Source organism: Siniperca chuatsi, linkage group LG3 (genome assembly GCF_020085105.1).
Source record: "Siniperca chuatsi isolate FFG_IHB_CAS linkage group LG3, ASM2008510v1, whole genome shotgun sequence".
In the NCBI taxonomy this organism is placed as follows: Eukaryota; Metazoa; Chordata; class Actinopteri; order Centrarchiformes; family Sinipercidae; genus Siniperca; species Siniperca chuatsi.
Window position 1 is genome coordinate 18099949 of NC_058044.1, and position 23341 is coordinate 18123289.

Here is a 23341-nt window from a genome sequence, read left to right on the forward strand (position 1 = left end):
GATATTTTACAGTAAAAGTTAAATTGTGCTAATGAGATAGTAAAAAATAAAAGCAAAATTTAAATTCTAGGGAAGCCATTAATTTATACATAATGTTTAGAATTTTTTTTTATGTATGTACAATGTATCACGCATCACCACAGATATTACTACACTCAATATATTACTCATCCAACAGACATTCTGAAGACAATAGTTCTTCTTTCTCTCTGTAAATGATTAATTATTGTATCCTGTTATGCACACTAAATATCACGCTCACTTGACTTGTATCTGATTCATAATCCCCTGTATGATTTCAGTCTTTTCTCCATTTGGCTGAATATGTAAAAAGAGAGATGAATACCTTTTATTCTGCTACTGAAAGGCTTTCTCTCCCACCACTTGTTTAGTGTCTGAAAGGGAGCAACATGAGCCACCGCACTGTGGGAAACCCTTCTTCATGCTGTAAAAACCTGTCCAACAGGATTCAGCGCGAGTTAGAAATCCCCCGAAGAATCGACAAAATATTCAGTAAACAAAACCCGAACAATTTGTAGGTCAAGCCATGTCTCATTCACACAGCAGTAATCTGACCCTGAATTTATAATATTTCTTGTTAAACTTTACAATACTGTGTGATCTACACCAGTGAAACCAGCTACATAAAAATCTTATTATTATTATTTTTTTAAATAAATGCAGTCAGGTATTTATAGGACACCTATAAACTTGGTAAAATATTTATTTAAAAAGGTATTTTTATGAAAATGCATAAAAAGTTGATTTGACACACACACACATGCACGTACACATCCCCCACCCTCAGAGACTGCTACCACAGACACTATTTATAAACACAAAGATTTAGCACCTGTTTATTAATATTTATAACATTCAACCTCTGTACATTTGTAAATGTATAATTTTACTTTATTTTTAATATTATGGTGCTATTACTGCTGTTTTCTGGTACTGCTTTTATCTATTTGTTTTTTATTTTAACTACATGCGGAGAAGCCATACAGAATTTCATTGTACCTGAGTATAATGACAAAAGAGATCATTTGGATTTTTCACTTATTGACACAGATTTGAACACACATTTCATGATGACTGATTTTATAAAAAAGTTTTTCAGTGTTATGTGGTATGTTTCCCTTTTTGTCATGTTTTATTTGAAAACTTCCACCCAGAGGCATGGATTAATTCTCTGTTAATTCTTTTCTCCATGCAAGTCAGACCTCTATCGGCCACCATGCTACACTGAGAAAAGATGAGTCAATGACAGCCGTTAGCTCCTCAAACTCAGGCATTAGTCAACGTGCTTCGTACATCTGCTGGCAGCAGATCCAGCATGTTGTCCTCTACTATCAGTCCACTGAGAGACAGCAGGGGACAATCCCCTATCTCCAGAGGCAGAGACTCCAGACGGTTCCCTTTAATCTCCAGTCGGACCAGCTGCGTCAGGTTGGCCACTCTGGAGCTAAGGCACGACAGGCAGTTGTTTCCAAGAGCCAACGTCTTTAGCTTTTTACAGGAGAACAGCTCCTCTGGCAGCGTCTCTAAAGAGTTGAAAGCAGCGGCGAAGAACTGGAGACCCTGCAGGATGCCCACCTCAGGAGGAAGAGAGGTGAGCTGGTTGTGGGAGACATCGAGGTGCCTGAGTTTGGTGCAATAAAACAGCCGAGAGGGAAGCTTTCGTAGCTTGTTCCAGCTAATGTCCAGCGTCTCCAGGGTGTGCAGCTTACTGATATGATCGGGGATGTAAGTGATTTTGTTGTGCCACAGTCGGAGTGTCACTAAACGCTGGCAGTGCTGTAAACTGAGAATCTCCTCCACAGTGGTAAGTTTGTTTTCCTTCAGGTCCAACTCCTGCAGATTGTTCAGGCTGAAGACAGCACTTGGGATGCGCTCCAACTCACAGCCCACTAACTCCAATGAGATGATGTTGGTTAACTTCTTCAGGCTGCTGAAAACTTGGAGCTTGACACCTTCGTTATTGATGCACAACTGCTGCAGCTGCAATGCAACATCCACTACGCTGGGTGGGATCTTAGTAAGATTGGAGCGGAGAGTGAGGACTCTCAGAGCTCTAAGCTCTCGAAGGGAGTCCAGAGAGGCACTTCTGGACACCTCATTGGTTAAAGGACCATTCAGATGTAACTCCTCCAGGCCATGCAGGGTGTACATCCACACAGGCACCTCTTCTAAACTTTCAAAATCTAGACGTAGGACATTTAAATGTTTCTTGAGGTGGTTCAGGGCAGGCAGCTGAAGCTTTGCAGGGCAGTAGATCAGTGATAACTCCCGAAGAGAGTCTAGCTTTGCCACACTAGCTGGGATGGTGACATTTTTAACTTGCTCCAGTTTGAGCGATTCCACTTCAGGAATCTCAAAGACTGTATCGGGGAGCCCCGGCAACATTAACAGGTGGAGCTCCAACCGGTTACTGGTGTTCCTGGAGAGACGGGTGCGCAGCTTTTTGGCGGTCCACTCATAATTGAGGTTGAGCTGATGGAGGTGACTCTCACTGACCTCAGAGAGAAAGACAGCAAATCTTTTAGAGTAGAGAGCATCATATTGGTCCACAAGGTGCAGGAGGAATGCAAAGTCATTCTTCACGTCCGGTATGTCGTTAATACCCATCTCCAGTCTGACCTGCTCAAAGTAGTACTCCTTCAGAGGTCTATGAAACAGCCAGTAAAGGGTGTAGATGCACAGAAGTCCATACATCCCCACAAAGAAGATATAGCAGTAAGCAAGCTTGGAGAAAAGATGGGCTTTGTTGTGGTTACAGCAATAGATATCAAAGCCAGTCAGCTCAGGAGGAACATAACAGCGCACTACTATCTCAATGTTCGGTACCAGCACTGCAGTGTAGATAATGATTAACAGGAACTTGAAGACTTTCAGTGATGTCTGTAGCACATACATGCGATACAAGATTTCTGCTTCCTCTACATGAGTTCTGAACTTCTTCACCTTTTCAAACAGAGCTTTGGCCTGCTCTCCTTCCTTCTTATCCAAGACAGAGGGGGCCGACTGAGGCTCTGGACTTCTCTTTTCTGGATTAGACTTGACGGACGAGGAGCGAAGAAGCCCTATAGTTTCCTCATCGTCTGCTTGTTGATCCATGGGATCTTTTGACACAGTGTTCCTCCTCCAACTAACCAGTTTCTCCTCTCCTCTTTCCTCAGAAACTTCACTCAGGGCCCTCGTGGTCCAGGGCGAATCAAAGCACCTCTCGAGGATGGTAACGAACAGGTTAATTTTAGAAGACGTCCCGGGGAACTTGAACCAGAAGCTGCTTGCTATCATGAAAATCATAGTGTGGATCACAACGAGGTACGGGAAGAACTTCGCATACCAGTGGACAAACCTCTCGTAGCAATAGTGGTTGACAAACACGTATTGGTGGATGTCCAGGTTGTTCTTGCGACCAACCACCTCCTGGATGACCGGGTTGACAGGTCTGACCAGTGTGTGCTGCGACGTCTCATTCTCCCTGTAGGTCCGGATGTAGCTGCAGTCGATTGCTTCAGGCGTCGGGCTGGTGAAGTGGCTGGGCAGGCAAGCAATCTTGTCTTGGGTGAGCTGTGGAAAATAGATGAATGAAAGAGGAAGGGAATATAGGAATGTGTGATATGTGTATTTGGCTACATACACCAAACAGTCTGTTACTTGGCGAAAAACTATGATAAGAGTCCTTAATTGTACCATTCAAGTAAAAGTATATCCGGCTGGACAACAATAAGATCTCCTTGTATTCACCATCTTTAAAAAAAACTTTGTTAAAGAAGGTTTCTTAACAAAGTCAAGCAAATGAAGAGAAAACCTACTCTAAAAGTAATGTATCCTTTCAAAATCTTAATGTATATTTAAGCTGCTATATACTAACAGGTGACAAAGAAAACAAATGCAGATGCCTCCATACAGGACATGAGGGGTCACTGAATGGTCTGATGAGTATGAAATGTATGATGTGGTCTTTGCAGTCACCAGATCTCATCACTAATGAGTAATTTTGGACCTGAACCCGTCATCAAAACACCCGTCATCACATCACCAACACTGTGTTTTGAGGGAAGATCTTTTGAAAGAATGGTGGTCAACGGTGGCGCCTTCTCACACTTTTGGTTTTTCCTTTAATTTGTCACCCATCTGTATTTTGCATTTGAAAAAATGCTTTTCACAGATTTGTAACAGAAAATAGTGCATATTTTAGACAACAATGAAGGTCTGTGGCACAGAGGAATTAGCTGTATCAGGCTTTGGTTACATCTTAGTAAGATCAAATTTATTGTTGATTTGGGGGTTTTTATTGGATTTGTTAACAATAGGAAAAATACTATACTATATAATAGACTATCACCAACACTTATCATTCGAATCTGAAATTGATTTTCCAGAAATGTTGTATATATATATTGATATTGCAAGAATATTTTATCCATACTGCCCACTCTTACAAATCAGAGGTGACAATTCATTAGGACAAATTAATCTTGGTCGTTCAGCTTAGATTTTTATTGGTAAAGTTACCTCACTTCAACCTTATTTCAGTGTAGTCTGTGTGTTTTCTGAGAGCAACAGTTAAAATTCTGATCCAGCATCTCACTATAGTTGCAATTAGACGAAAGGACTGTCTCCGCTTTTGTTCTTTAATAAAGCAACACCGGTACTTTTCTCACTGTCTACAGAGAGACAGCGTGTTAATGAAACAAGGAAATAAGTAGCAGAACTTATTATTGTCATTATCACTGATTACATATTTAATTCCTTTGCGTTCCCCCTGTGCTATTTTAACATGACTCAGAAATGATAATCAGGTGGTGAGAGACACATTAAGCAGGAAGTTAGTGATCTGAAGCTGCAGTATACGGGTCAGGAGAGACAAGTTAGTTCAGGCACACCGTCTGTGTTTTTGCCTGACTTGGAGGTCAGATAATGTAGGAAATGCTGTGGCACAGAGAGGAGGGGGAGTGGGAACAAAGATATTCCTCCAAGTTATTCTGATATGCCACAATAGATACGAAATGATGCAAATGTTTTACCCTCATCAGGCATGTTAGTTTATATTAGGTTAGTAATATTTATGTTTCTACATCTGTTTCCACCCATAGGCTAACATTTAAGGATTTAAGAGCTTGTGATCACAAAGTGGCTGGTTTGTAGGTGCCTCACCTGCAAGGTGCACCCAAAGACTCCAATCATAAGCATAGCAATGCACAGGTACTCTGAGAAAACATCCCACCACGGTTTCAGGACCCGATACTTTGAGCTCTGCTCTGTGCCGAAATTTCTGAATTCACCCACTGGGATCATCCTGGCTGCTGCTCCACACTGATAAAAGAAAAAAGTGGCTGTGAACACTGCGGCTAAAATAGGCTTTCAACACAGTGCCGCCTCTGGAGAACATCATGACAAAGGTTTTTAAAGTTATATGACACAAAAAGACACATGGTGTGCTAACACAGAATATACAACACTGTTTTGTTTTATCATGCCGAGGGTGACTACAAGCTTTAGGTATCTATGGCCTTGAATGAATGAATGAATGAATGAACAGTCTGCTCCTCCACTGCAGGTGGAATAAAACAAATACCTCTCCTTTAGGAAAGGACAGTTATTTTCTCCTGATATAAGTTATTTGTTAAAAAAAATATCTAATAAATCCCCACCCTTGTAATATTACCACTACATCCACATTTATCAACTATCAGTTTATTTTCTGATGTGAATTGTTAAAACGTGACAATTGACACGAGTAAACAAATAGACAACCCATTGCAGCAGACCAAGCCAAACTTTTGTAAGCCTTTAATCATCGTTCTAAACAGGGCTTTTTCTATCTGATTCAAAGAGGCGTTTTAACATCACCTCATGGTCACTGGACTATAATTGCGAAGTCACACCAACCTATAGTGTCACATGTTCATGAACTACCACCATTCACTTTTTTTTTGTCTTGAAAATAGTTTCAGTTTGTCTCTAAAGCAGCCTATCAGCATAGACAGTGCAGTCAAGAATCTGTCGTATTCAGCTTTAACCAGGTGAATTTCACTCACCTGCGTCCGAAGTGGATCCACTGGTGTCCGGTGGGTCTCGGGAGCCTTTTTTCATCGTTCAAGACTAGCGCACCGGTGTCAAGTTAGTAACAAACAACATAAGACATCCGGACAAGATTTTCAAAATAAAGCCACCCTCAACAAGCCAGTTCAACACTTTCGAGCGCTAACTTTACAAACGATAAATAAAGACAGAATTTAAGTGTCCTACAGTAGGCTATGAGGAAATCATTAATACATCTTTAATTCCCAAAACTCTTCTCACAGCTAGATATTAAACCTAATTGTAATGTCCCTAGTGTAACACTATTACTCTGTTGTCCTTCAAAACACACTTTGAAAAGTTACAGTATCTTCTCTGTCTTTTTTCTTAGTATTTTATTCAATTTTCACTCCCATTTTAATTTGTTCCACTATTTTGTTAAAAAAAATGAATTTAAAGAAAAATAATAATTACTGTCTTTTTTGTTATTTCTTAATACTTATTTTTATATATTTATTGTGCATGCAACGTGACATCACTGTAAACCATAGTATTTTTTACTTTATCTCATGTCGTATCAAAAAGGTAATATTGCACTGCTGTAAGGTACTGACCCACTGAGGATCTAATGTTTGGGGTGTCCTATAATTATATTGTTGAGTCATGTGGGTGTTGCCTTTAGGGATATAGGTCTCTAAAATGAACTGATTTGTGTAAAATATTTATATATTAAATTAAAGGACATGTTTTTCCTACAGGGCACAAATACTACAACAGCTCAAACTGTTTTTAGTTTTTACCTAAAGACCTTTCCTTTATTGAGCGCCGCTGTGGTCTTTCTATGTTTGACAGGATTATGTCTTGATCCTCTTGTAAGCCCACATAATCAGGGAAGTTTTCCTCTTGGATAATATAATAATGGTCTATCTCCACCTGCCAGGTTTAGCAAGGAAATGAGATGTGTTGGCATCAATCATGGGTGGTCGACTAATGGCACACTTGCCACAGGTTTAGACTGACTGGAAGACAGAATAAAAACTAAAGAAAAATGTGACTTAGCCTATTGGCATCTATAGTGAAACCTACATTGGTAACACTGACTTGTTCATGTTAAATATGATGATACAGTGAACAGGTAAGGGTTTTGTTCAGTATAAAAGAGCTGTAGTGCCCTCTGGTGGTCAATGCGGCTTTGAAAACCTGCATAAACTTATGTATGACTTTAGAAGCTTCACATGAAAACAGATATTCATGTGGTTAGGGGCTAAATATTAATAACAAAAGGTGTCCACAGATCAGAACTAACAAATCATTACATGACTACAGCAGTACAATAAACATATATTTTACTTTACAATGTATTATTGTACAGGGTATTTTTTTGCTGGGAAAAAAAATGTACAAAGCAGACCTTAAATATTATAATTTCCATTCCAACTACTGACGGATAGAAAAAAAAAAGTCCCTTTCGAAGTGAAGCAATTTTTTTTTACAAACATCCAAAATTAGCATTAACAAATTACAGCCATTCCTACTTACAGTTACAATGCATGCTAGTTATTCAAAAACACAACACCAGAGTCCAATTCAATACAAAGCTGATGTCAGTTTAGAGGAACGAGAAAACCAAAAGTATCTGAACAAATAAATAAAAAAAGTGATCTCTGAAATTCTGTACAAGACTTCTTTGAATATCAATGTACAAAACATCACTTAAAAACCTTTGTAGCTTAAACTGCTGTTACAAATACACTGCTTTAAGCAAGTTTTTGTCATTAGCATACAATGTCTGAACACTAATGCACAAACATGGTCACTTCTGTTTCTGAGGTCTGGTGAAAACCAAAAAAAAAAAAAAAAAAAAAAAGTCATCTGTAGGGGGAGGTTCTTAATTGTGTCAGTAATTAGTGTTTTTAGAAAACACATTCAGTGAGATGTTTGAAGTTGTGTGGTTGTTGCTACAGTATTCCCTTTCCTCTAAACACAAAACCTGTTTCTTCATTCACTTGGCACTCCACATACCAAATATACTGGACCAGTCTCTCCAATAGCCTTACAGGAGGCAACCCTCAATAAATATACCACCTTTTCCAAAAATGTAATTTAATGAACCTACCAGTAGCGATTAGTGAATGACACATTTGTTACTATGCAGCTACTTTAAGGTCCCGCTTCTCTTGTACCGACATGAATTTGAGACTTTGGGCCTCATGAAAGAGCCACTCTTCCTAACAGATTCGATCTTAAGTTGGCACATGAGTGATTTAATAGAATTTGTGGCAATCATCAATTTTCTTAGGTACAAACAAAAATCAGGGGTTGTATGAGTCGTGTACAGATGCTGTTCTCTACAGGGGGAAAACACTTCTTAGAAGAATTAAAATGCCTTATTTGGAAAGAATATGTAGTTTAAATATGGTGTTTTTTCTTGAGACAACTTATACAATTCAGCAGTTGCTTGAAAAACACTCCAACAGCTGCCTCAGGGTCTTTATGAAGGTCACTGTCCAGGTGAACACCCTCCATTATAAACACCCAACAGTGTAACATCACTTTCTGTTTAATGGAATATATTCTCTCGTCCATCTCCCCAAGTGTCATGCTCTCTTGATCACTGCCTCATATATCAGCCATGGACTACTTTTTACTCCCTATTTCTGTCATGGCACTACTCTGTAATGACAGCATTGGCAGCTATAGTAATATTTTAAAATGTTTGACTACAGACATTGCTATATTTGTTATGTCTGCTGATTTCCAACATCAGGACTTGAAACTCCACAGTGTGAAATTCTCCCGGAGCAGAACAAGTAGCTTTCCATAGCAATTTGGGTGTGATTATTATGCAAATGATGAAATCCCACAAATGCACACCTACTCATTAACAGGTTCATCAGGCTGGAATTTACAACAAGTTTGTGCAGTTAAGGGAGTTTGCTGAAACTGACATGTAGAAGGAAAAAAAAGTAAAGAGAGGTTTAGGATGAGAATACAGAAAATGTTCTTGCATGAGGCCCATCGTCATGTATAAGCTTCATCTTGTGGCTGTCTGGGTTAACTTTACCAATTTCTACACACCACACAGTGACTCTGTCTATGCCTTTCCATCAAAACCCCTCAAGACAATATACTGATGTCAGTAATGCCCACAGGCATTAAAATGGCACTTTGAACTCTACTGCCTATGCCGACAAATGCTACTTTTTTACTACCATTTTTACAGAATGGGATCATTTGAATTCCCCCCTCCCCAGATTAAACTTTTGCATGGGTTGCTCTTGAAGTATAAAGAGCCCCTGATAACTCTTTGAGCCAGTAAATGGCCCTTTTTAGTATGCAGCCCTTTCCTCCCATGGCTCAAACCTGGGAGATGATGGTCCGACTGAGCACTTCAAATATAAGATCTGAACACACAGACGGACTGAGGTCTCTCAGATTTGGTGGAACACAATTAACCACAAACAAATTAATCAAATTTCAGGTCTTGAAAACTGGACTGTAGGATTCTGGGGTCGTACTTGATTTGGAAAGTCCAATGCGGATACTCAAATTACTTTTTTAGTCACCTTATAGAGGAGTATCAACACTGCACTGTTAAAATAAAGTTTTCCTGATTCTGTTTTTTAAAATTCATATCAAGTGTGAGCTCTAGAATCAGTGAGGAAGCACATGGTGTTTCTGCTCACCTCTGTCTTTAATCAGCTGTGAGGGTCTTTATTTTGATTTGGGAAGACAAAGTGGAGTTTTGGGGCACTCGTCTGTGTATGTGCATGTGTGACAGGGTCTAGCGATGAGTCTCATACGGCTTTGCCGAAGGGCCCGCCGTGCCGCTGATTGTGGTGAGAGCTATATCCGGAGTTGGCGGACTGATAGGTTGGGGACGCAGCACCGTTCTCTCTCTCACACTTCTGACATTGTGGCAGTTCTTTCTGGCACGGCTCCATGGTAACGGCCACACCCACGCCGCTCCGCCCTGATGTCATGTGTGTCACTTCCGACCAGGTGTCCTTCTCTGGGTCGTAACACTCCACACTGTCAAGGAAAGTGTTGCCATCGTAACCTCCTGTAAACGTAACATTGACATTTTACTTTTTTAATATAGTTTTGTTCAATTCAAAGAGTACTCTACCGATTTAGCATCGCACTTCTATAACGTTGTCGGACTTATGATGGACAGTTAGAAAAAAGGATCAAAATTTATGCAGAAGAACCAGAGATGATATCTTTTATTTCATGTATTTGTCTTCCTTGTCAAAACCTGGTGCCTACATTACCCACAATACAATTCAACTGTCGACAGAGATTCCGGTGTGTTATGCTAGTAGCGGCTAATGTAGCCTCGAGCTGCTAGCTTCCAGCAGGGATGAGGAGCGGCCTACAGAGGTCTGGTAAGCTCACTTCTTTCTACTCCACACCCGCAGATATGTTTCATTTTAAAATCTTGTAGGCTTCAGCCCCAACCACGCTGACTCAAGTGACATCACGCAGCTCCCTCTGGAGCCACAAAACGCTTTATACAACTTTTCCACATATGCAGTAGTACTCCCACAGACCTGTGTAAAACCAGCACTGGCATTGTTCATGCTGACTCTCTGCACATCTTACAGGGATGCGTAAATGGAATCAAATTGTGATTCATGTTTTTCGTCACAAAGCTATCAGCTCATGATTTAATTTGACAATACATAGATCAACATAGATAGATAGATATCTATCTATCTATCTATCTATCTATCTATCTATCTATCTATCTATCCATCCATCCATACACACAAAGCAAATGTGGTCAGTTTATAAAACTAAAATGTGCCTGCAGCACATACATAGAAATTTGTGTCAGTGGCCCTGATTGTAAATGAAATAAAACAGGCTTGACGGGAAAACTACACAGTAACTACAGTGTAATGTATACACTACGTGCTTTTACTCTCAGTAGGTAGTTGCCAGTTATACTACTACTCACCCATTACATAGACGCGTCCATGTAATGCAGTGACTCCCAGAGCACTGCGCCGGTGCCTCATGGAGGCAGCAAAGCTCCACGTATCAGTTTCCACATCATAGCGCTCCACTGTGTTCAGCTGGTTGGTGCCATCGTAGCCGCCCATCACAAAGATGTGATTCCCCAGTGAGCACACACCTAAAAAAAGGTTAAAAGGTTAGTTTATTTAAATGTTGGATTACTTTATCTGGCTCTGGGCACACAGTAGAAAATCCTGCAATATACACCAGAGTTTGCAAAACTCCTGGTGAGTTTATGTATTTGACAAAGTTTAAAATAAGTGAATCTCTGCACTGCTATATTGGCGCACTAGCCTGTAGTCATTTACACAGATATTCTGGAGGATGTGTAAATACACTCTGTATGAAATTCCTCTTTTGATCTCAATAGCACAAATCAGAGGGCCTGTTGAAGCAGATGAAAAAAATATGCGCATATATTAAAAAAAAATAAAAAATAAAAAATCATGGATGAAGCTTGAGCAACTTTCCAAGCTGGCAAGTTAGCTTGGAAAGCAGCTTTCTATTTCTTTCTCACCAGCTCCGGAGCGCACAGTGTTCATGGGGGCCATGGTCTTCCACTCGTCCCTCTCAGGGTTGTAACACTCACAGGAGCTGAGCCGGTTGGCCCCGTCGAACCCCCCCACAGCGTAAAGCAGCCGGTTGATGACTGCAACACCCACACCAATACGCCGTGTCAACATGGGGGCTACCAGCTGCCACTGGTCCCTTTCTGGATCATACCTACAGAGCAGAAAAAAACACATTGATTTGTTTTATTGGTATTATTCTCTATTTCCAGGATTTATTTCCTGATTTTCTTTGAATGTGGAAAACAAAATTCCCTATGCACTGTTAACCTGTGTCACTACCGGCCCAGTGAGGGATGCAGACTGAAACATGCTTCCTTTGTGACACATGGTGTCGCCAACTGCCTCTTTTCACCTGCCACTGATGAACTTCACCGAGAAGGTGTAAAACAAGGGAGGTTCATCCCCCAGTTTCATCCCTCTCTGTGTAGGCACCCAACCAACAAGTAGGTGTTGCTAGTACAGCAACAAGTACGAGAACCCAACCGCAAACATGGCTAATTTTATTTGCTGGAATGCACAACCAAACCAGAGGAAACTGAACCTCGTGTCTTTGTTACACAGATCCATTTGGGTCCATTTTCAGCATCTGTATTCTCTGATTCTACAGTTTGAGGACCAAAGCTGTGAATTATGACTCTTTACATAATTCACTGTATTACAGACAACCCGTCAGGTTAAGTATTGTGCCACATGTCCCTGTCTGGGTTTGAGTCATGCCTAAACAGCAGGACAAATACATTAAACACTCGTTGGTGGGACTCGTTGATGGGCTTGGTGCTTAACATCCTCCACCCTTTTATTATCTATTAAAATGTATGTTGTTGCTGGCTCACTGTCGAGGACAAGCAGAACAAACAAAAAATACCATTTTCCAGGTGTGAATTATAAAAAAGGTGTGAAGGAGGGTGGGTAGTTCACCCAAGGTTTTCTTTTGAATATAGTAAGTAAGACAAGTTGAGCTGGAACACTCAGAGGGTGAGAAAAACAATGAAAACTTTGCTAATCTATCTTTAGCCATCACAGCATTTACAGTTTTATAACAATTTTTTCCCCCCTGTAGACTAAAGCTTCCTCATTGAAGCTTTGTGTGAACTAAAATATATTACAGGAAGTGGAACATACCAATTAATTTCCAGGAAGTTACAAGATTCCTGCTCTTAGGGCACTCATTGACTAAATACAATAAACAGACCAGAGTATAAGCCTTTATTATAAATGTCCTTTGCTGGACTTTAGTCACATATCTCACTGTTATGTATTACTGAATCAATACACTGAGCCAAACCACAGAAACAGACATATAGACAGTCCCATAATCTCAATTCAATGGGCTTTTAAAAACCACCTGGCACAAATCAGAGCACACCTGCAGCACACTGGAAGTAGTTCCTGTTGCTAGTTAAAGTATCAGGCTGGTGTTATATATTTTTATTATCATCAATAAATCAGGCTGACTTTACTTGTTAGCAGAATAAATTTAGGGGAATTGTTGAAGATAACAAAAAATATAAAATAAAAACAGCCTCTTCTATTAAAAGCTCCTTTTGCTTACCTTTCAACACTATTGTGATGAATGCACCCATGTGATCCACCAACCGCGTATATCATGCCATCGATGACACCGACTCCGATTCGGTTTCTGGGTACGCTCATTGGTGCGCACGGCAGCCAGCAGTTGTTCATGGGATTGTAGCAGTCCAAAGCATTTGAGTCCATGTTGCCATCAGGTGCGTTGTTTCTTCCACCAACAGCGTAGAAAAGCCCACTGATCACACAGGCTGCTAGACCACTGCGGGGTACCTGCAGGTCAGCTAGCCTCAGCCAGGCTCCTGTACAGGGGTTATATGCCTCAAGGTAGCTGAGCGACTGCCGAAAATATCCCCCTGCTGTGTAGATGAGCTGTGGCACCTTGGGTGTTCGGCAAGAAATGACTTTTGTGGGTTTGTGGAGGGTGAGGTCCTGGAAGATCTGGGCCAGGTAGTCTTTGCACTGGGGGTCCCAGTCCAGAGACTGGAGCTGGGCCTGCAGGAAGTTGGGGGTGAGGGAATGGCAACGGACAGCCTGGAGTAAGGCCTGGACGTACGGTCGCCGGTTCTCCCGGTCGTAGCGCACCCAGGCCACACATGCCTGGAAGACTTCAGACTCACAGCGCACATTGAGCTCATCGCGGCTGATGAGGGTGACCAGCTGGCAGTGGGACAAGTTGAAGAACTCCTCCTGGGTTGCCACCTAAGAACACGAGTAAGGACAAAAACTTAGACCTTAAGACCTTTTTATAATACAAAGTCTGAGCGCTGATCAATTAACTATAGAGAAGGAATCCAAAGAAATATATACTTAAGTGTCAAAATATTAAAAAGCGGAATTCAAACAACTATGTCGAGGAAAGCAAATTACAATTCAAAAATAATCCTTAGTTGTACCAACTAAGGATTATTTTTATCATCAATTAATCCTTAGTTGTACCAACTAAGGATTATTTTTATCATCAATTAATATGACGATTGTTTTTTCAATTAATCGATTGATAATTTGGTCTGTAAGTCAATGTCAAACATCGAGATTATTTGGGAGACAATACAGTAACAAGATAAGGCTTATTTAGACTAGCACACAGACTTAACACCCAGGAAATCTGACTTCCTGCCTTCCAGTACATTTTAAACCAAATTCATAGAGGCATGTATGTAATCAAACATTACACTATTTGTAGTTTTTATTTTGAGAAATACAAACTTGTTTTAGAAAAATCCTCTTTTTATTTACGTTTCCCTTAATTTCTGGATGGAAAGACCTCAATTTATTCACTTGTTTTTTTTGTCAAGAAAAGCACAAAATTTGTGAAAGACTAAACCACTGATAGATACCACATGACACACCTGTGACTCAGTGAGCTGCCTAACCTGCCTCTGCCCTGTCTATTCTTATCAGCTTATCAGGGATCAATATTGAGTGTTGTTTCATTTCTTTTGTGATGCGTTGTACTGTTAATCTTTTGTATGCTCCAACCACAGGTAAACCCACATCATGACTCATAGCTTGCATTGTTGCCAATCATCGCACAAGGGCACGGGCCAGTTGTTCGCAGGTCTGAAGCGGAAAAGTCAACCAGCAGAAACCACAATGGAACAAGTGAAACAGCATTTACTCGCACCACGAAACACGTTTACACACAAAATCCCCTTGTACAAAAATGACTATAAATAAGAAAGCTCAGTTTCTTTTTTCAGTTATGAGGTGTGCAGATACATCTATAAGATATATAAGTGTTATAATATTTAATATACATTTTGAAATCTTTTGAAATGAGCATGTCACTGCCCTCAAATTAAGTGGACCAAATAATTTTTTTAGCCACTAAATGGTACCATTAAAATTCATAGACAACTCATTTTAAGCTAAGTAACAATTACATAGCACCTGGCACAGCCTGACAGATCAGATCAGTAAGTAAGATAAGTTTCATCTTATGCTTGTGACTCCAGTCCTTTCAATACATAGTGTATGGGGCATCCTGGTAGTCTAATGGTTGAGACTGGGTCCTGGGACGATTCATCGACGTAATCGATTACGGAAATACTTATTTGCATATCGTGTGAACCCACTCGGTAAAAGCATGGATCACCCCGGAGAACAAGCTGCAGCATGCATACCTCGCCCACAATCTCCCCTCCCTCTACTTCTCCCGTGCGCTCTACTGACTACTGCTCTGTCAGAGCATGTGCGACTGTCCTGTTTATGTAGGCCTTATGCCGTTGTTTTGCAAAAGCTTGTAAGTGCACCTGTTGGCGGAAATGTCATTCAGTACCACATTGGTTTTGATCGTTTCGACAGGTGATGTCATTAACATCAAGCCTCCTCCGCACGCGGCTCACCTGCTGCTGTGAGAACGGAATCGCGGGTGAAAAAGTCCAAAACGGGGGCTGTGTTTTTTGGGCGACTTTATAAAACATAGTGCTGACTTAGAAAGTCAACACATACAGGGAGAAAGTGAAACAGAAAGAGGCAGGCGAGGCAAGCCGGTGTGTGTGCAGATACCAGAGGTGTAGGTGTGTGCGTGTGTGGGGAAAAGAGAACTGGCAGGAAAAGCAAGATGAGCAGATTAAAGTAGGTTCTGAGTAAACACTAAAATAAGGTGGAGAATTAAGTAGAATTAAAATGGTAACATATGAATTAGAAATAGGGTAATATATTAATGTATTCTTTCAAATATTATAATATTTTCTATAGACAAATATGTTTTTGTTGCAGAATAATGCCCTGCAGTACATACTTTGTTTCTTGTTACATTTGTTTTTAAGAGTAATTGATTGAATAAATTATTGAAATATTAAAGAGACAAGTTCTTAAATATTTATTTGGGTAAATTCATAGTTATATTAATCAAGTAATAAAAAGCTAATCTTTAGAATAAATCGATAAATTTGTCATTAGATTAATCGACTAAATCGAAGAAATAATCATTACATTAAAAATCGATTAAAAAAATAATCTTAAACCAAAAAACAAAAAACAAGTTTATGATTACAGACAAAAGAGTGGAGCATTCATTAGAAATTCTGCTTAAGCTTCACCTGGCTGAAGTTCATGTAGATGTATTCGCGGGCCTTCTGGTGGAGCTCCGTGCAACCAATCTGCTCGGCAAAGTTGGCGATGCCAATGGCGTTGCTGGGATCGAGCTGCTGGACGAGGAAATCACAGCAGGCCTTGACCACGCTGTCTATCTGATACATGACGGCGCCGTTCATCACGTGAATCACACACTTCTCTCCGACAGAGATGCTGGCTGTGTAGGCAAACTCTATCAGTCGGTCCATAACCTGAATCAGTGAGAAAGAACGAATAGGGGAAAGGTTGACGTAGAGAAGAGGGAGAGGGACGGGGTGTAGAGGGATAGGGTTGGGGGAGAAGGGTGGGATAAGGCAGAACAGTGCACAAAGAGAAAGGTAACGGGAGAGAGAAAGGAGGAAAAATAAGGCTCTGGTTCTATTTATGTGTGTGCCTATTAATTTCTCTCCGGAAGGACAGTCAGATTGACATCTCGTTAGCTAACAAGAGATACTGCGTCCATGTGTGTATTATCTACATGAGCTTAGTAAACACCCAGGGTAAAAGAGGACAAACTAAGTGTACTCAGCCAAGTTTTACTGTTCTTTTCACTGTGTATACTTCAATGGCAAGATCTTAATTTTCAAAAGTGCAACAACAAATGCATCTCCACTGTAACATTATATTATTATATTCATGCAGAATTTCACTGATATAAGTTTTTGTGATCAGTTTTTGCAAATTACTACATACTACTGATATAATTGTCAATTTTTAATAATTATACTGAGGTATAATCAGGAAGGGAGACTACATTCAAAACAGTTAAAAACCTTGATCGCACACCCAACAACTATGATAATTCAAATGTTTTTGGAATTAGGACATTTCCCATAAAACCCACTCCTTCTTGTTGTAAGGTTGACACTGCAATGTTTAACTTAAACACTGGTTTATGCTACAAGAATAGTTGTTATATTCCTGTTTAGTGCTGCAAACAATCCTGTTTTGTGCTGGAAAACAAAGCAATATAGTAGATATTGTGCCGATACAAGCTAGTGTAAAAAAGCAATTGTCTGATCTTTTAATGGTCATTATTCTGATGTCTCAAAATATGTGCAATGATTTATTGGTATTAAACTGTTACACCTAACACCTTTAAGAAGGTCATAACTCCAATCACCTTTACTGTGATGGGACCCTGAATCATGTTCAGCGGTCTGTGAGTGGAACGGTATGTCAAAATAAATTCTGTCCAGAAAAGAGGAGATCTGACTCACCCTGGGATGGATCCCCTCGATGGGCACCAACTCCATACCGCACTCTTTCAGGCCGTTGGTGAACATGGCCCTGAAGACCGGGGACGAGGAAGCCAACACCACCTTGTGAGCCACAAAGTCCACCGCCTCCAGGTCTTTGTAGCGCACGCGCAGCGTGACGTCGCACAGCTGACGTTCCAGACGTAGCTCGTTCATGATGGCGAAGGCGGCTGCCGTGTGGCTCTCTAGTGTGTAGCTGAAGACGCGGTGGCCGTTGCGCGTGGACGGAGTCACCAGCGCTTTGCATTCTGTCATGCACTCTGTCATTTCCTACCCGTTCTCCTCCTCCTTACTCCCTCTTTCTCAAGAACAGCGGGCAGCGTTATGGGGCATCCTTGCACCAGGTGCAGGCATGGGTAAAATAAAAGAAGAGTATGAACTGAAACTGGGAAGACGGCTTAACAGAAAGCGCCAGGCTCTCCTGGGTATGCCTGATTTTTTTGTTTGTGTGGGAGTTCACGTTTAAGTCTGATTTATGTGGACATGAGGATTTCCTTGCTCTGTTCAGTACTTGAGTCCAGCCATACTGCTCATTATGGCATTACTAGAGACTTCAATGTGAGCTGCCAGTCATGGCTGGTTGCACTTTTACATGTTGCAGTTCCAACATAATCAAAATTTCTTGAGTTCAGGATTCTTGTGGCTTTGTCCGAGGGAATGTTTTTGACAGTACAAACTGAACAAGTACAAGGCTCAAAGGAATCTCAGTTCAACTGTTTGTGTTGTCAAAACACAAGTGTTTTTCTTTCCACTCTACAGAAACTTGTCAATCAGCTATGACATAGAAAATAGCCTGTCTCTTGTCGAGGGAATCATCTTTATAGAGTTGCTTATCACCAAACTTATCTAAAGTGCGCAAATGTCTCAAATAAAGCAATTTATCAGATATGCCCAAAGCAAAAAATAAACATATTTGAAGATTAACCTAAATGCCTGCAAGATTCACCACTGGGGCAGGTCAGTCTTGCATATTGTTTGCAAAAGGAGGGGGGGGGTCTGATTTACTGCTTCCTTTTAGAGAGGTAATAATTAAAGCTCCTTTCAGAGGGCTTCTGCTGAGAGCTGCAGAGTCAGATACAGTAGATGAGGCAGTAGAAGGCTTGTCGACTCTGAAAGGAAAAAAAATAAAAATAAAAACAGGGTCGAGTGCCAAAAGTGTCATAAGCGTAACTTGGAGCCCTTGGGAATGGGGGGTGGGGGTGGGTTCAGTTGCTTTCTCTGGAGACGCCTTCCTCGAGGTTGCCCCGCTAAGGAATTTGTTTGCACCCTTGTGTTTACTAGGAAGCTGTTGGCTCAGCTGACAGCTGGGAAAAAAAGAGGGAGAGAGACAGTGAGCTTGTATGCATGTACAGTGGTCACATACTTTACTAAAACCACTCAAACAATTTATAACATATAGTTTATAAATCCTGCCACTGTTTAAATCTGCGTACACATCGATGCACCTGTCTGCTAAAAGCTGACACATACATTGTCTTAGGCAATAAGTGGTTCAGCACCAGTGGCTATCTATCAACTTACACAGCAGAAGTTTATCTACACAAAGTGTCGCTGTTTTCTATCTGTCATCATGCCTTTTATACCCGTGGCACTCTTCCTGGAGCAGTTCAGTGGGGTCAAGGTTTCCTCCTTTTCATGATGAGTATGCTACTTTTAGTCACCATAAATAGCTCATTTAAAAAAACCAAAACAATTTGATTTTTGGTAGGTGTGTCTGATAAGATTCAATCTCACCGTGTTACTTCCACATCTAAACCTGAGAACTAATTTATAAGCATTGCACCACTTCCAAAATTAGCAAAAATGGACAAATAAATATGTAAATGCAAGCGCGTGCGTAAGGACTAGCGAGGGAGCAATGTCCGTTTTTAAGGGCGATGGAGTGACTTAAATTAGGCTTGAATTGAGCTTCAGCACTCAGCATGACAGTGATTTTACTCTGTCCTGTGACCAGAGGGCTGGAACAGAGGGAACGGTATGTGCAACAGCCAACAAAATCCAAGCACACTCTTACTGATTCTTACTGACAACACACACAAACGTGTGCACACAAGCTTTTCAACACAATTTAGCTTAAAAACCCACCATCTTTCAATCAGAATCAAGGGCTACTTTTTCTTTAAGAAATCTCAGGAAATCCACTGCAGTTGATGGTAAAACAAGCAGGAGATAGCTATGCAGACTGATTTGGAAATTAATACTCTTTTGGGAATATGTGGGCTCAGGCCCGTGGAGAGGAACACTTGCTCTGCTGCACACAATTAAAATGACTTAGAGGGATGCTACAAAAATAATGCCTCTCTTTTCTGTCACTCTAACTTCTTATTTTCAGAACATGAACTGTAGCAGTGTCGCAGTACAAAGAGCTCTCACTAATTGTCTGTCTGGTGTTCTCTGATCAGGAAGAGTTACTCAGCAACAATGTGAGTGTTCAGAGTTATATAACAAAGCACCCATAAGTTGTGCACATGCACGCACACACACAGTAATCATTACACAAAGTGGTGATAAGGGTACTCAGCGCACTGGCCAGTTTATGTGGCCTTGCTGCTTCCAATAGTAGGTTATTATGTCCTGCTCTTTAATCAGTTAAGATGAAGCAAACAAAACATTTCTTATGACTGGGCATTTTTATTTTATCAACGGATGGTGACGCGTCAGTGGCCATCGTGGAGCTCGTCATAAAGGCAGTCAGCCAGCAGTTAATCCACTGCAATATGAAACACGCTGCTTTACTGCTGAGGTTTTCTGGGTAAAAAAGTTTCACAGGAGAACACACTGCTCAACTCGCTCGCTCTCCATGGCAGACAGAAGCTGCTCACGGACAAAAAGGCTCACCGAGTCCACGTTTGTACCTGATGCATATCTCTGATCATTCATGTAATTAATATACAGTATACAGTAGCAGTTAAAGGCTTATTAAAGGCTGATTCTCTTTAGAAACAAGAGCAGCTGTTCCCTTTTTTAATGCCAAGTTGAACAAGCAAGCTTTGCAGCACAGGCTAGTATAGTTGGGTCCAAATCTACCCCAAAGGAGAAGATGTTTGTTGCCGAATATAACCACATTGGAGTTGACATGATTAGTCGATGTATCGACAGACAGAAAATATGTCTATTTTGGTAAACGGTTCATTAAAATCACTTTCCAGGCAAAAATGTCCAAAATTTGCTGGTTTCAGCTTCTCAAATTTTGAAGATTTGCTGCTTTTCTTTGTCTTATGATAGTAAATTGACTATCTGACATTATTTTTTGGCCAAAATAAGCTATCTGAAGGCATCACCTTGAGCTCTGTGAATTTGTAAATTCTGGCATTTCATAAACCAAACAAGTAACTTATGGCTGAAACCAATGATAATTCTCATTATCGATTTATCTGCAGATTATTTAAGTCCAAGGTGACATCTTCAGATGTTTTGTTTTGTCTGACCAACAGTCCAAAACTCGCTGCAGCTGAAAAGCAAGAAAGAAATTACTTGAAACATAAGTGATTATTTGACATAGTTAAAAGTTAGTTTTTTTAAATCAGTCAACTAATTGATTAATTGTTTCAGCTCTACAAACGGCTAATAATCCTTAGTTGCTCTAAACTTGATACAAATTTAGATGAAATGCATTAAGTGGTAACATCAGCGGGTACATCCTCATGCAGTTTCTCCCAGTTGAGGGATGCTACATTTAACTACTCCTCAGTAGCCTACTTGGGGACTCTCTGTACCACCTTCAAGGACCCCTGCTAGACCCTGCAGTTCCCAGTTTGGGAACCACAGTTCAGTTCAGGCCTGCAATCCTTGGATGTCATTCAGTAGGGCTTGCGCAATAACCCCAGTGATTCACATTTACAAGTTGAACAGTTTGATCAGAGTTAAAAACAAACACGGGTGTGTAACGTGCTTCAAAGGCATTTTGGCAGGAGCTTTTTCTCGGTGACTCATCCTGAACTCTTCACCGAGCAAACAGTGCGACTGGCTGTATCAAAACATGACCCAGAAGTGAAGCCAGTCCTTACATAAACCCAGATGGAATAAGATTCCCGCGCCATCTCCCAAACATTAACAGCTTTCACACAAAGCACCGTTTCCCCTCCGGTCCCATCACTAACGTTGATCGTTTCTGCGCTTGTTTTGATCAAAATAATCCAGAGAGCTGGCATGAGCCGAAAATAAGGGTAAACAGAGGTGAAGCCGAATCGATGACATCCTCTGTTTGGTTTGCGACGAAAGGGAACTCAACGTATCCACGACAAACAGCCGGAGACAGCGCAAATAACAAGTTAAACGTTTCGGAAATAGAGCTGACAACAAAATAGGCTCCTAATAATAGACAGTAGCGTAACGGCTGCGAGCCGATACGAGCACAAAAATGCTAACAAAGCGGTATCGAAACATATCCCTACTGCTAGCCAGCTCCTCGCCTTCAAATATTATACCCACATTTCAGTTCCTATTAATCAATACTGATAGCTTAAATCTGTAATAAAAGAAACTCACGTAGTCTAGTTCAATTCCTCCATCGCGGTCTGCCGAGCTGTGAGCCACATAGGAAGGAGGGGGGAAAGCTGTAACTCACCGTGACTAAGCATTGTACCCGGCTCCTCTCGCTTTCACAATAAGAGTCCGCCTCCACAGCGCTGGACCGGCCTCCGTTGACGCGTAATGGAAGTGAAATACGTCCCGAGGGTGGGGGCTTTTATTGAGAAGGAGTTCTCAAAGTGAAGGAAAAGCAAGGCCAATTGTTGGCAGGCGTGCCTAAAATGTAGCGTTAACGTCAATCAAATCTGTCACAAATAATATAAATAGCTACCATCTACATGATAAACTTGTATGTGTTTCACTTTGTAACAAGTTGAAAATGATATTCCGTTATGGTAAGTTAATGTAAATCTCAGTACAAGCAGGCTATAAAGGAAAACACGTTAAGTAAATTCAGTAACATCACTTTAAAGTAGTGTGACTGAATTTTGAAATTCCAACAGGACATTACTAAAATGTTATTGTTCAATGATGTGAAATGAAAATAATGGTGCTCAAGAGACCTGGCTATAATGTCCCCTAATTACCCCATAACCCAAATTGCTTCCTCATTTATATGCTTAGCTCACCTTGCTTGTCAAGTTTCCTTCTCCCAAATAGCCTAAATGTTTGTGAGTGACTCATACAGTACACAGTAGCATGAGAGAAATAAACTTGCTCCAGGCGGATGCTGACACGCCAGTAAGTTTTCCCTCTCTTGTAAAATACGTAATTCAGATCAACACAGTAAACAGTGTCCTCTGTTCTGGCTTACAGCCACAAGGTGGCACCAAAAGCCAACTGTGACACTGCAAAGACAAACTTAGAGTCACTAACTCAAAATACTGCGCATTACATGTTGTCAAATGAGTTTTAATCATGTGGAAATGAGCTGCAGTAATTATATAGTGCAAAAATATTTAAGCTTTGTTGAGCCCCATAGCCAGAATTCACAGCTGATCAAACCAAATATTTCATGCTGAGATTAAATCTCTGCTCCCTCAGGGTCACCGACATTGACGAAGAAGTATCAACAGTCATGAAAAATCCTTGATGTGATGTGACAAGCCTTGAATCAGCCTTCACCAATAATTCCCCAGCTGAGCAATGACTCTGCCCTCCCTCTGTGTACAGTTCCAGTCACAGGAATTAGGTGAGGTTAGCCTTGGGGCACCAAATGGACACTCCTAGACAAGCGTCATTATGTCTGTCTGCTCCTCATGCATCTGAAATTAAAGCTGCACTGATTTTTATTTATTATACTTGACCATCTTTTCTATTTATCAACTACATGTTACCTCTCTGCATTTCCCCAAAGCTCTGCTGGAGCAAGGAGCA

At 40.8% G+C, this 23341-nt stretch overlaps 2 protein-coding genes across 4 annotated transcripts; both read right to left on the reverse strand.

Moving 5' to 3' along the window:
• Positions 1–691: 691 nt before the first annotated feature.
• si:zfos-323e3.4 (volume-regulated anion channel subunit LRRC8E) lies at positions 692–6193 on the reverse strand. Its single transcript, XM_044190342.1, has 3 exons — positions 6051–6193; positions 5167–5325; positions 692–3576 (listed from the first exon to the last, which is right to left on the reverse strand). The coding sequence occupies exons 2-3, from the start codon at positions 5305–5307 to the stop codon at positions 1288–1290; spliced, it is 2430 nt and encodes an 809-aa protein (XP_044046277.1). The 5' UTR covers positions 5308–5325; positions 6051–6193; the 3' UTR covers positions 692–1287.
• A 1169-nt stretch (positions 6194–7362) lies between these two features.
• On the reverse strand, positions 7363–22171 carry keap1b (kelch-like ECH-associated protein 1b). Of its 3 annotated transcripts, none has more exons than XM_044189604.1 (7): positions 22062–22171; positions 17456–18798; positions 16202–16447; positions 13180–13856; positions 11573–11778; positions 10997–11173; positions 7363–10096 (listed from the first exon to the last, which is right to left on the reverse strand). In XM_044189604.1, exons 2-7 carry the CDS (start codon positions 17759–17761, stop codon positions 9831–9833), a joined length of 1878 nt encoding a protein of 625 aa, XP_044045539.1. In that variant the 5' UTR covers positions 17762–18798; positions 22062–22171; the 3' UTR covers positions 7363–9830. The 3 variants fall into 3 exon arrangements, with proteins under 3 accessions (XP_044045539.1, XP_044045537.1, XP_044045538.1); XM_044189602.1 differs by having other exon boundaries at positions 21983–22138; XM_044189603.1 differs by lacking the exon at positions 22062–22171 and adding an exon at positions 21983–22058 and having other exon boundaries at positions 17456–18603.
• Positions 22172–23341: the final 1170 nt, after the last annotated feature.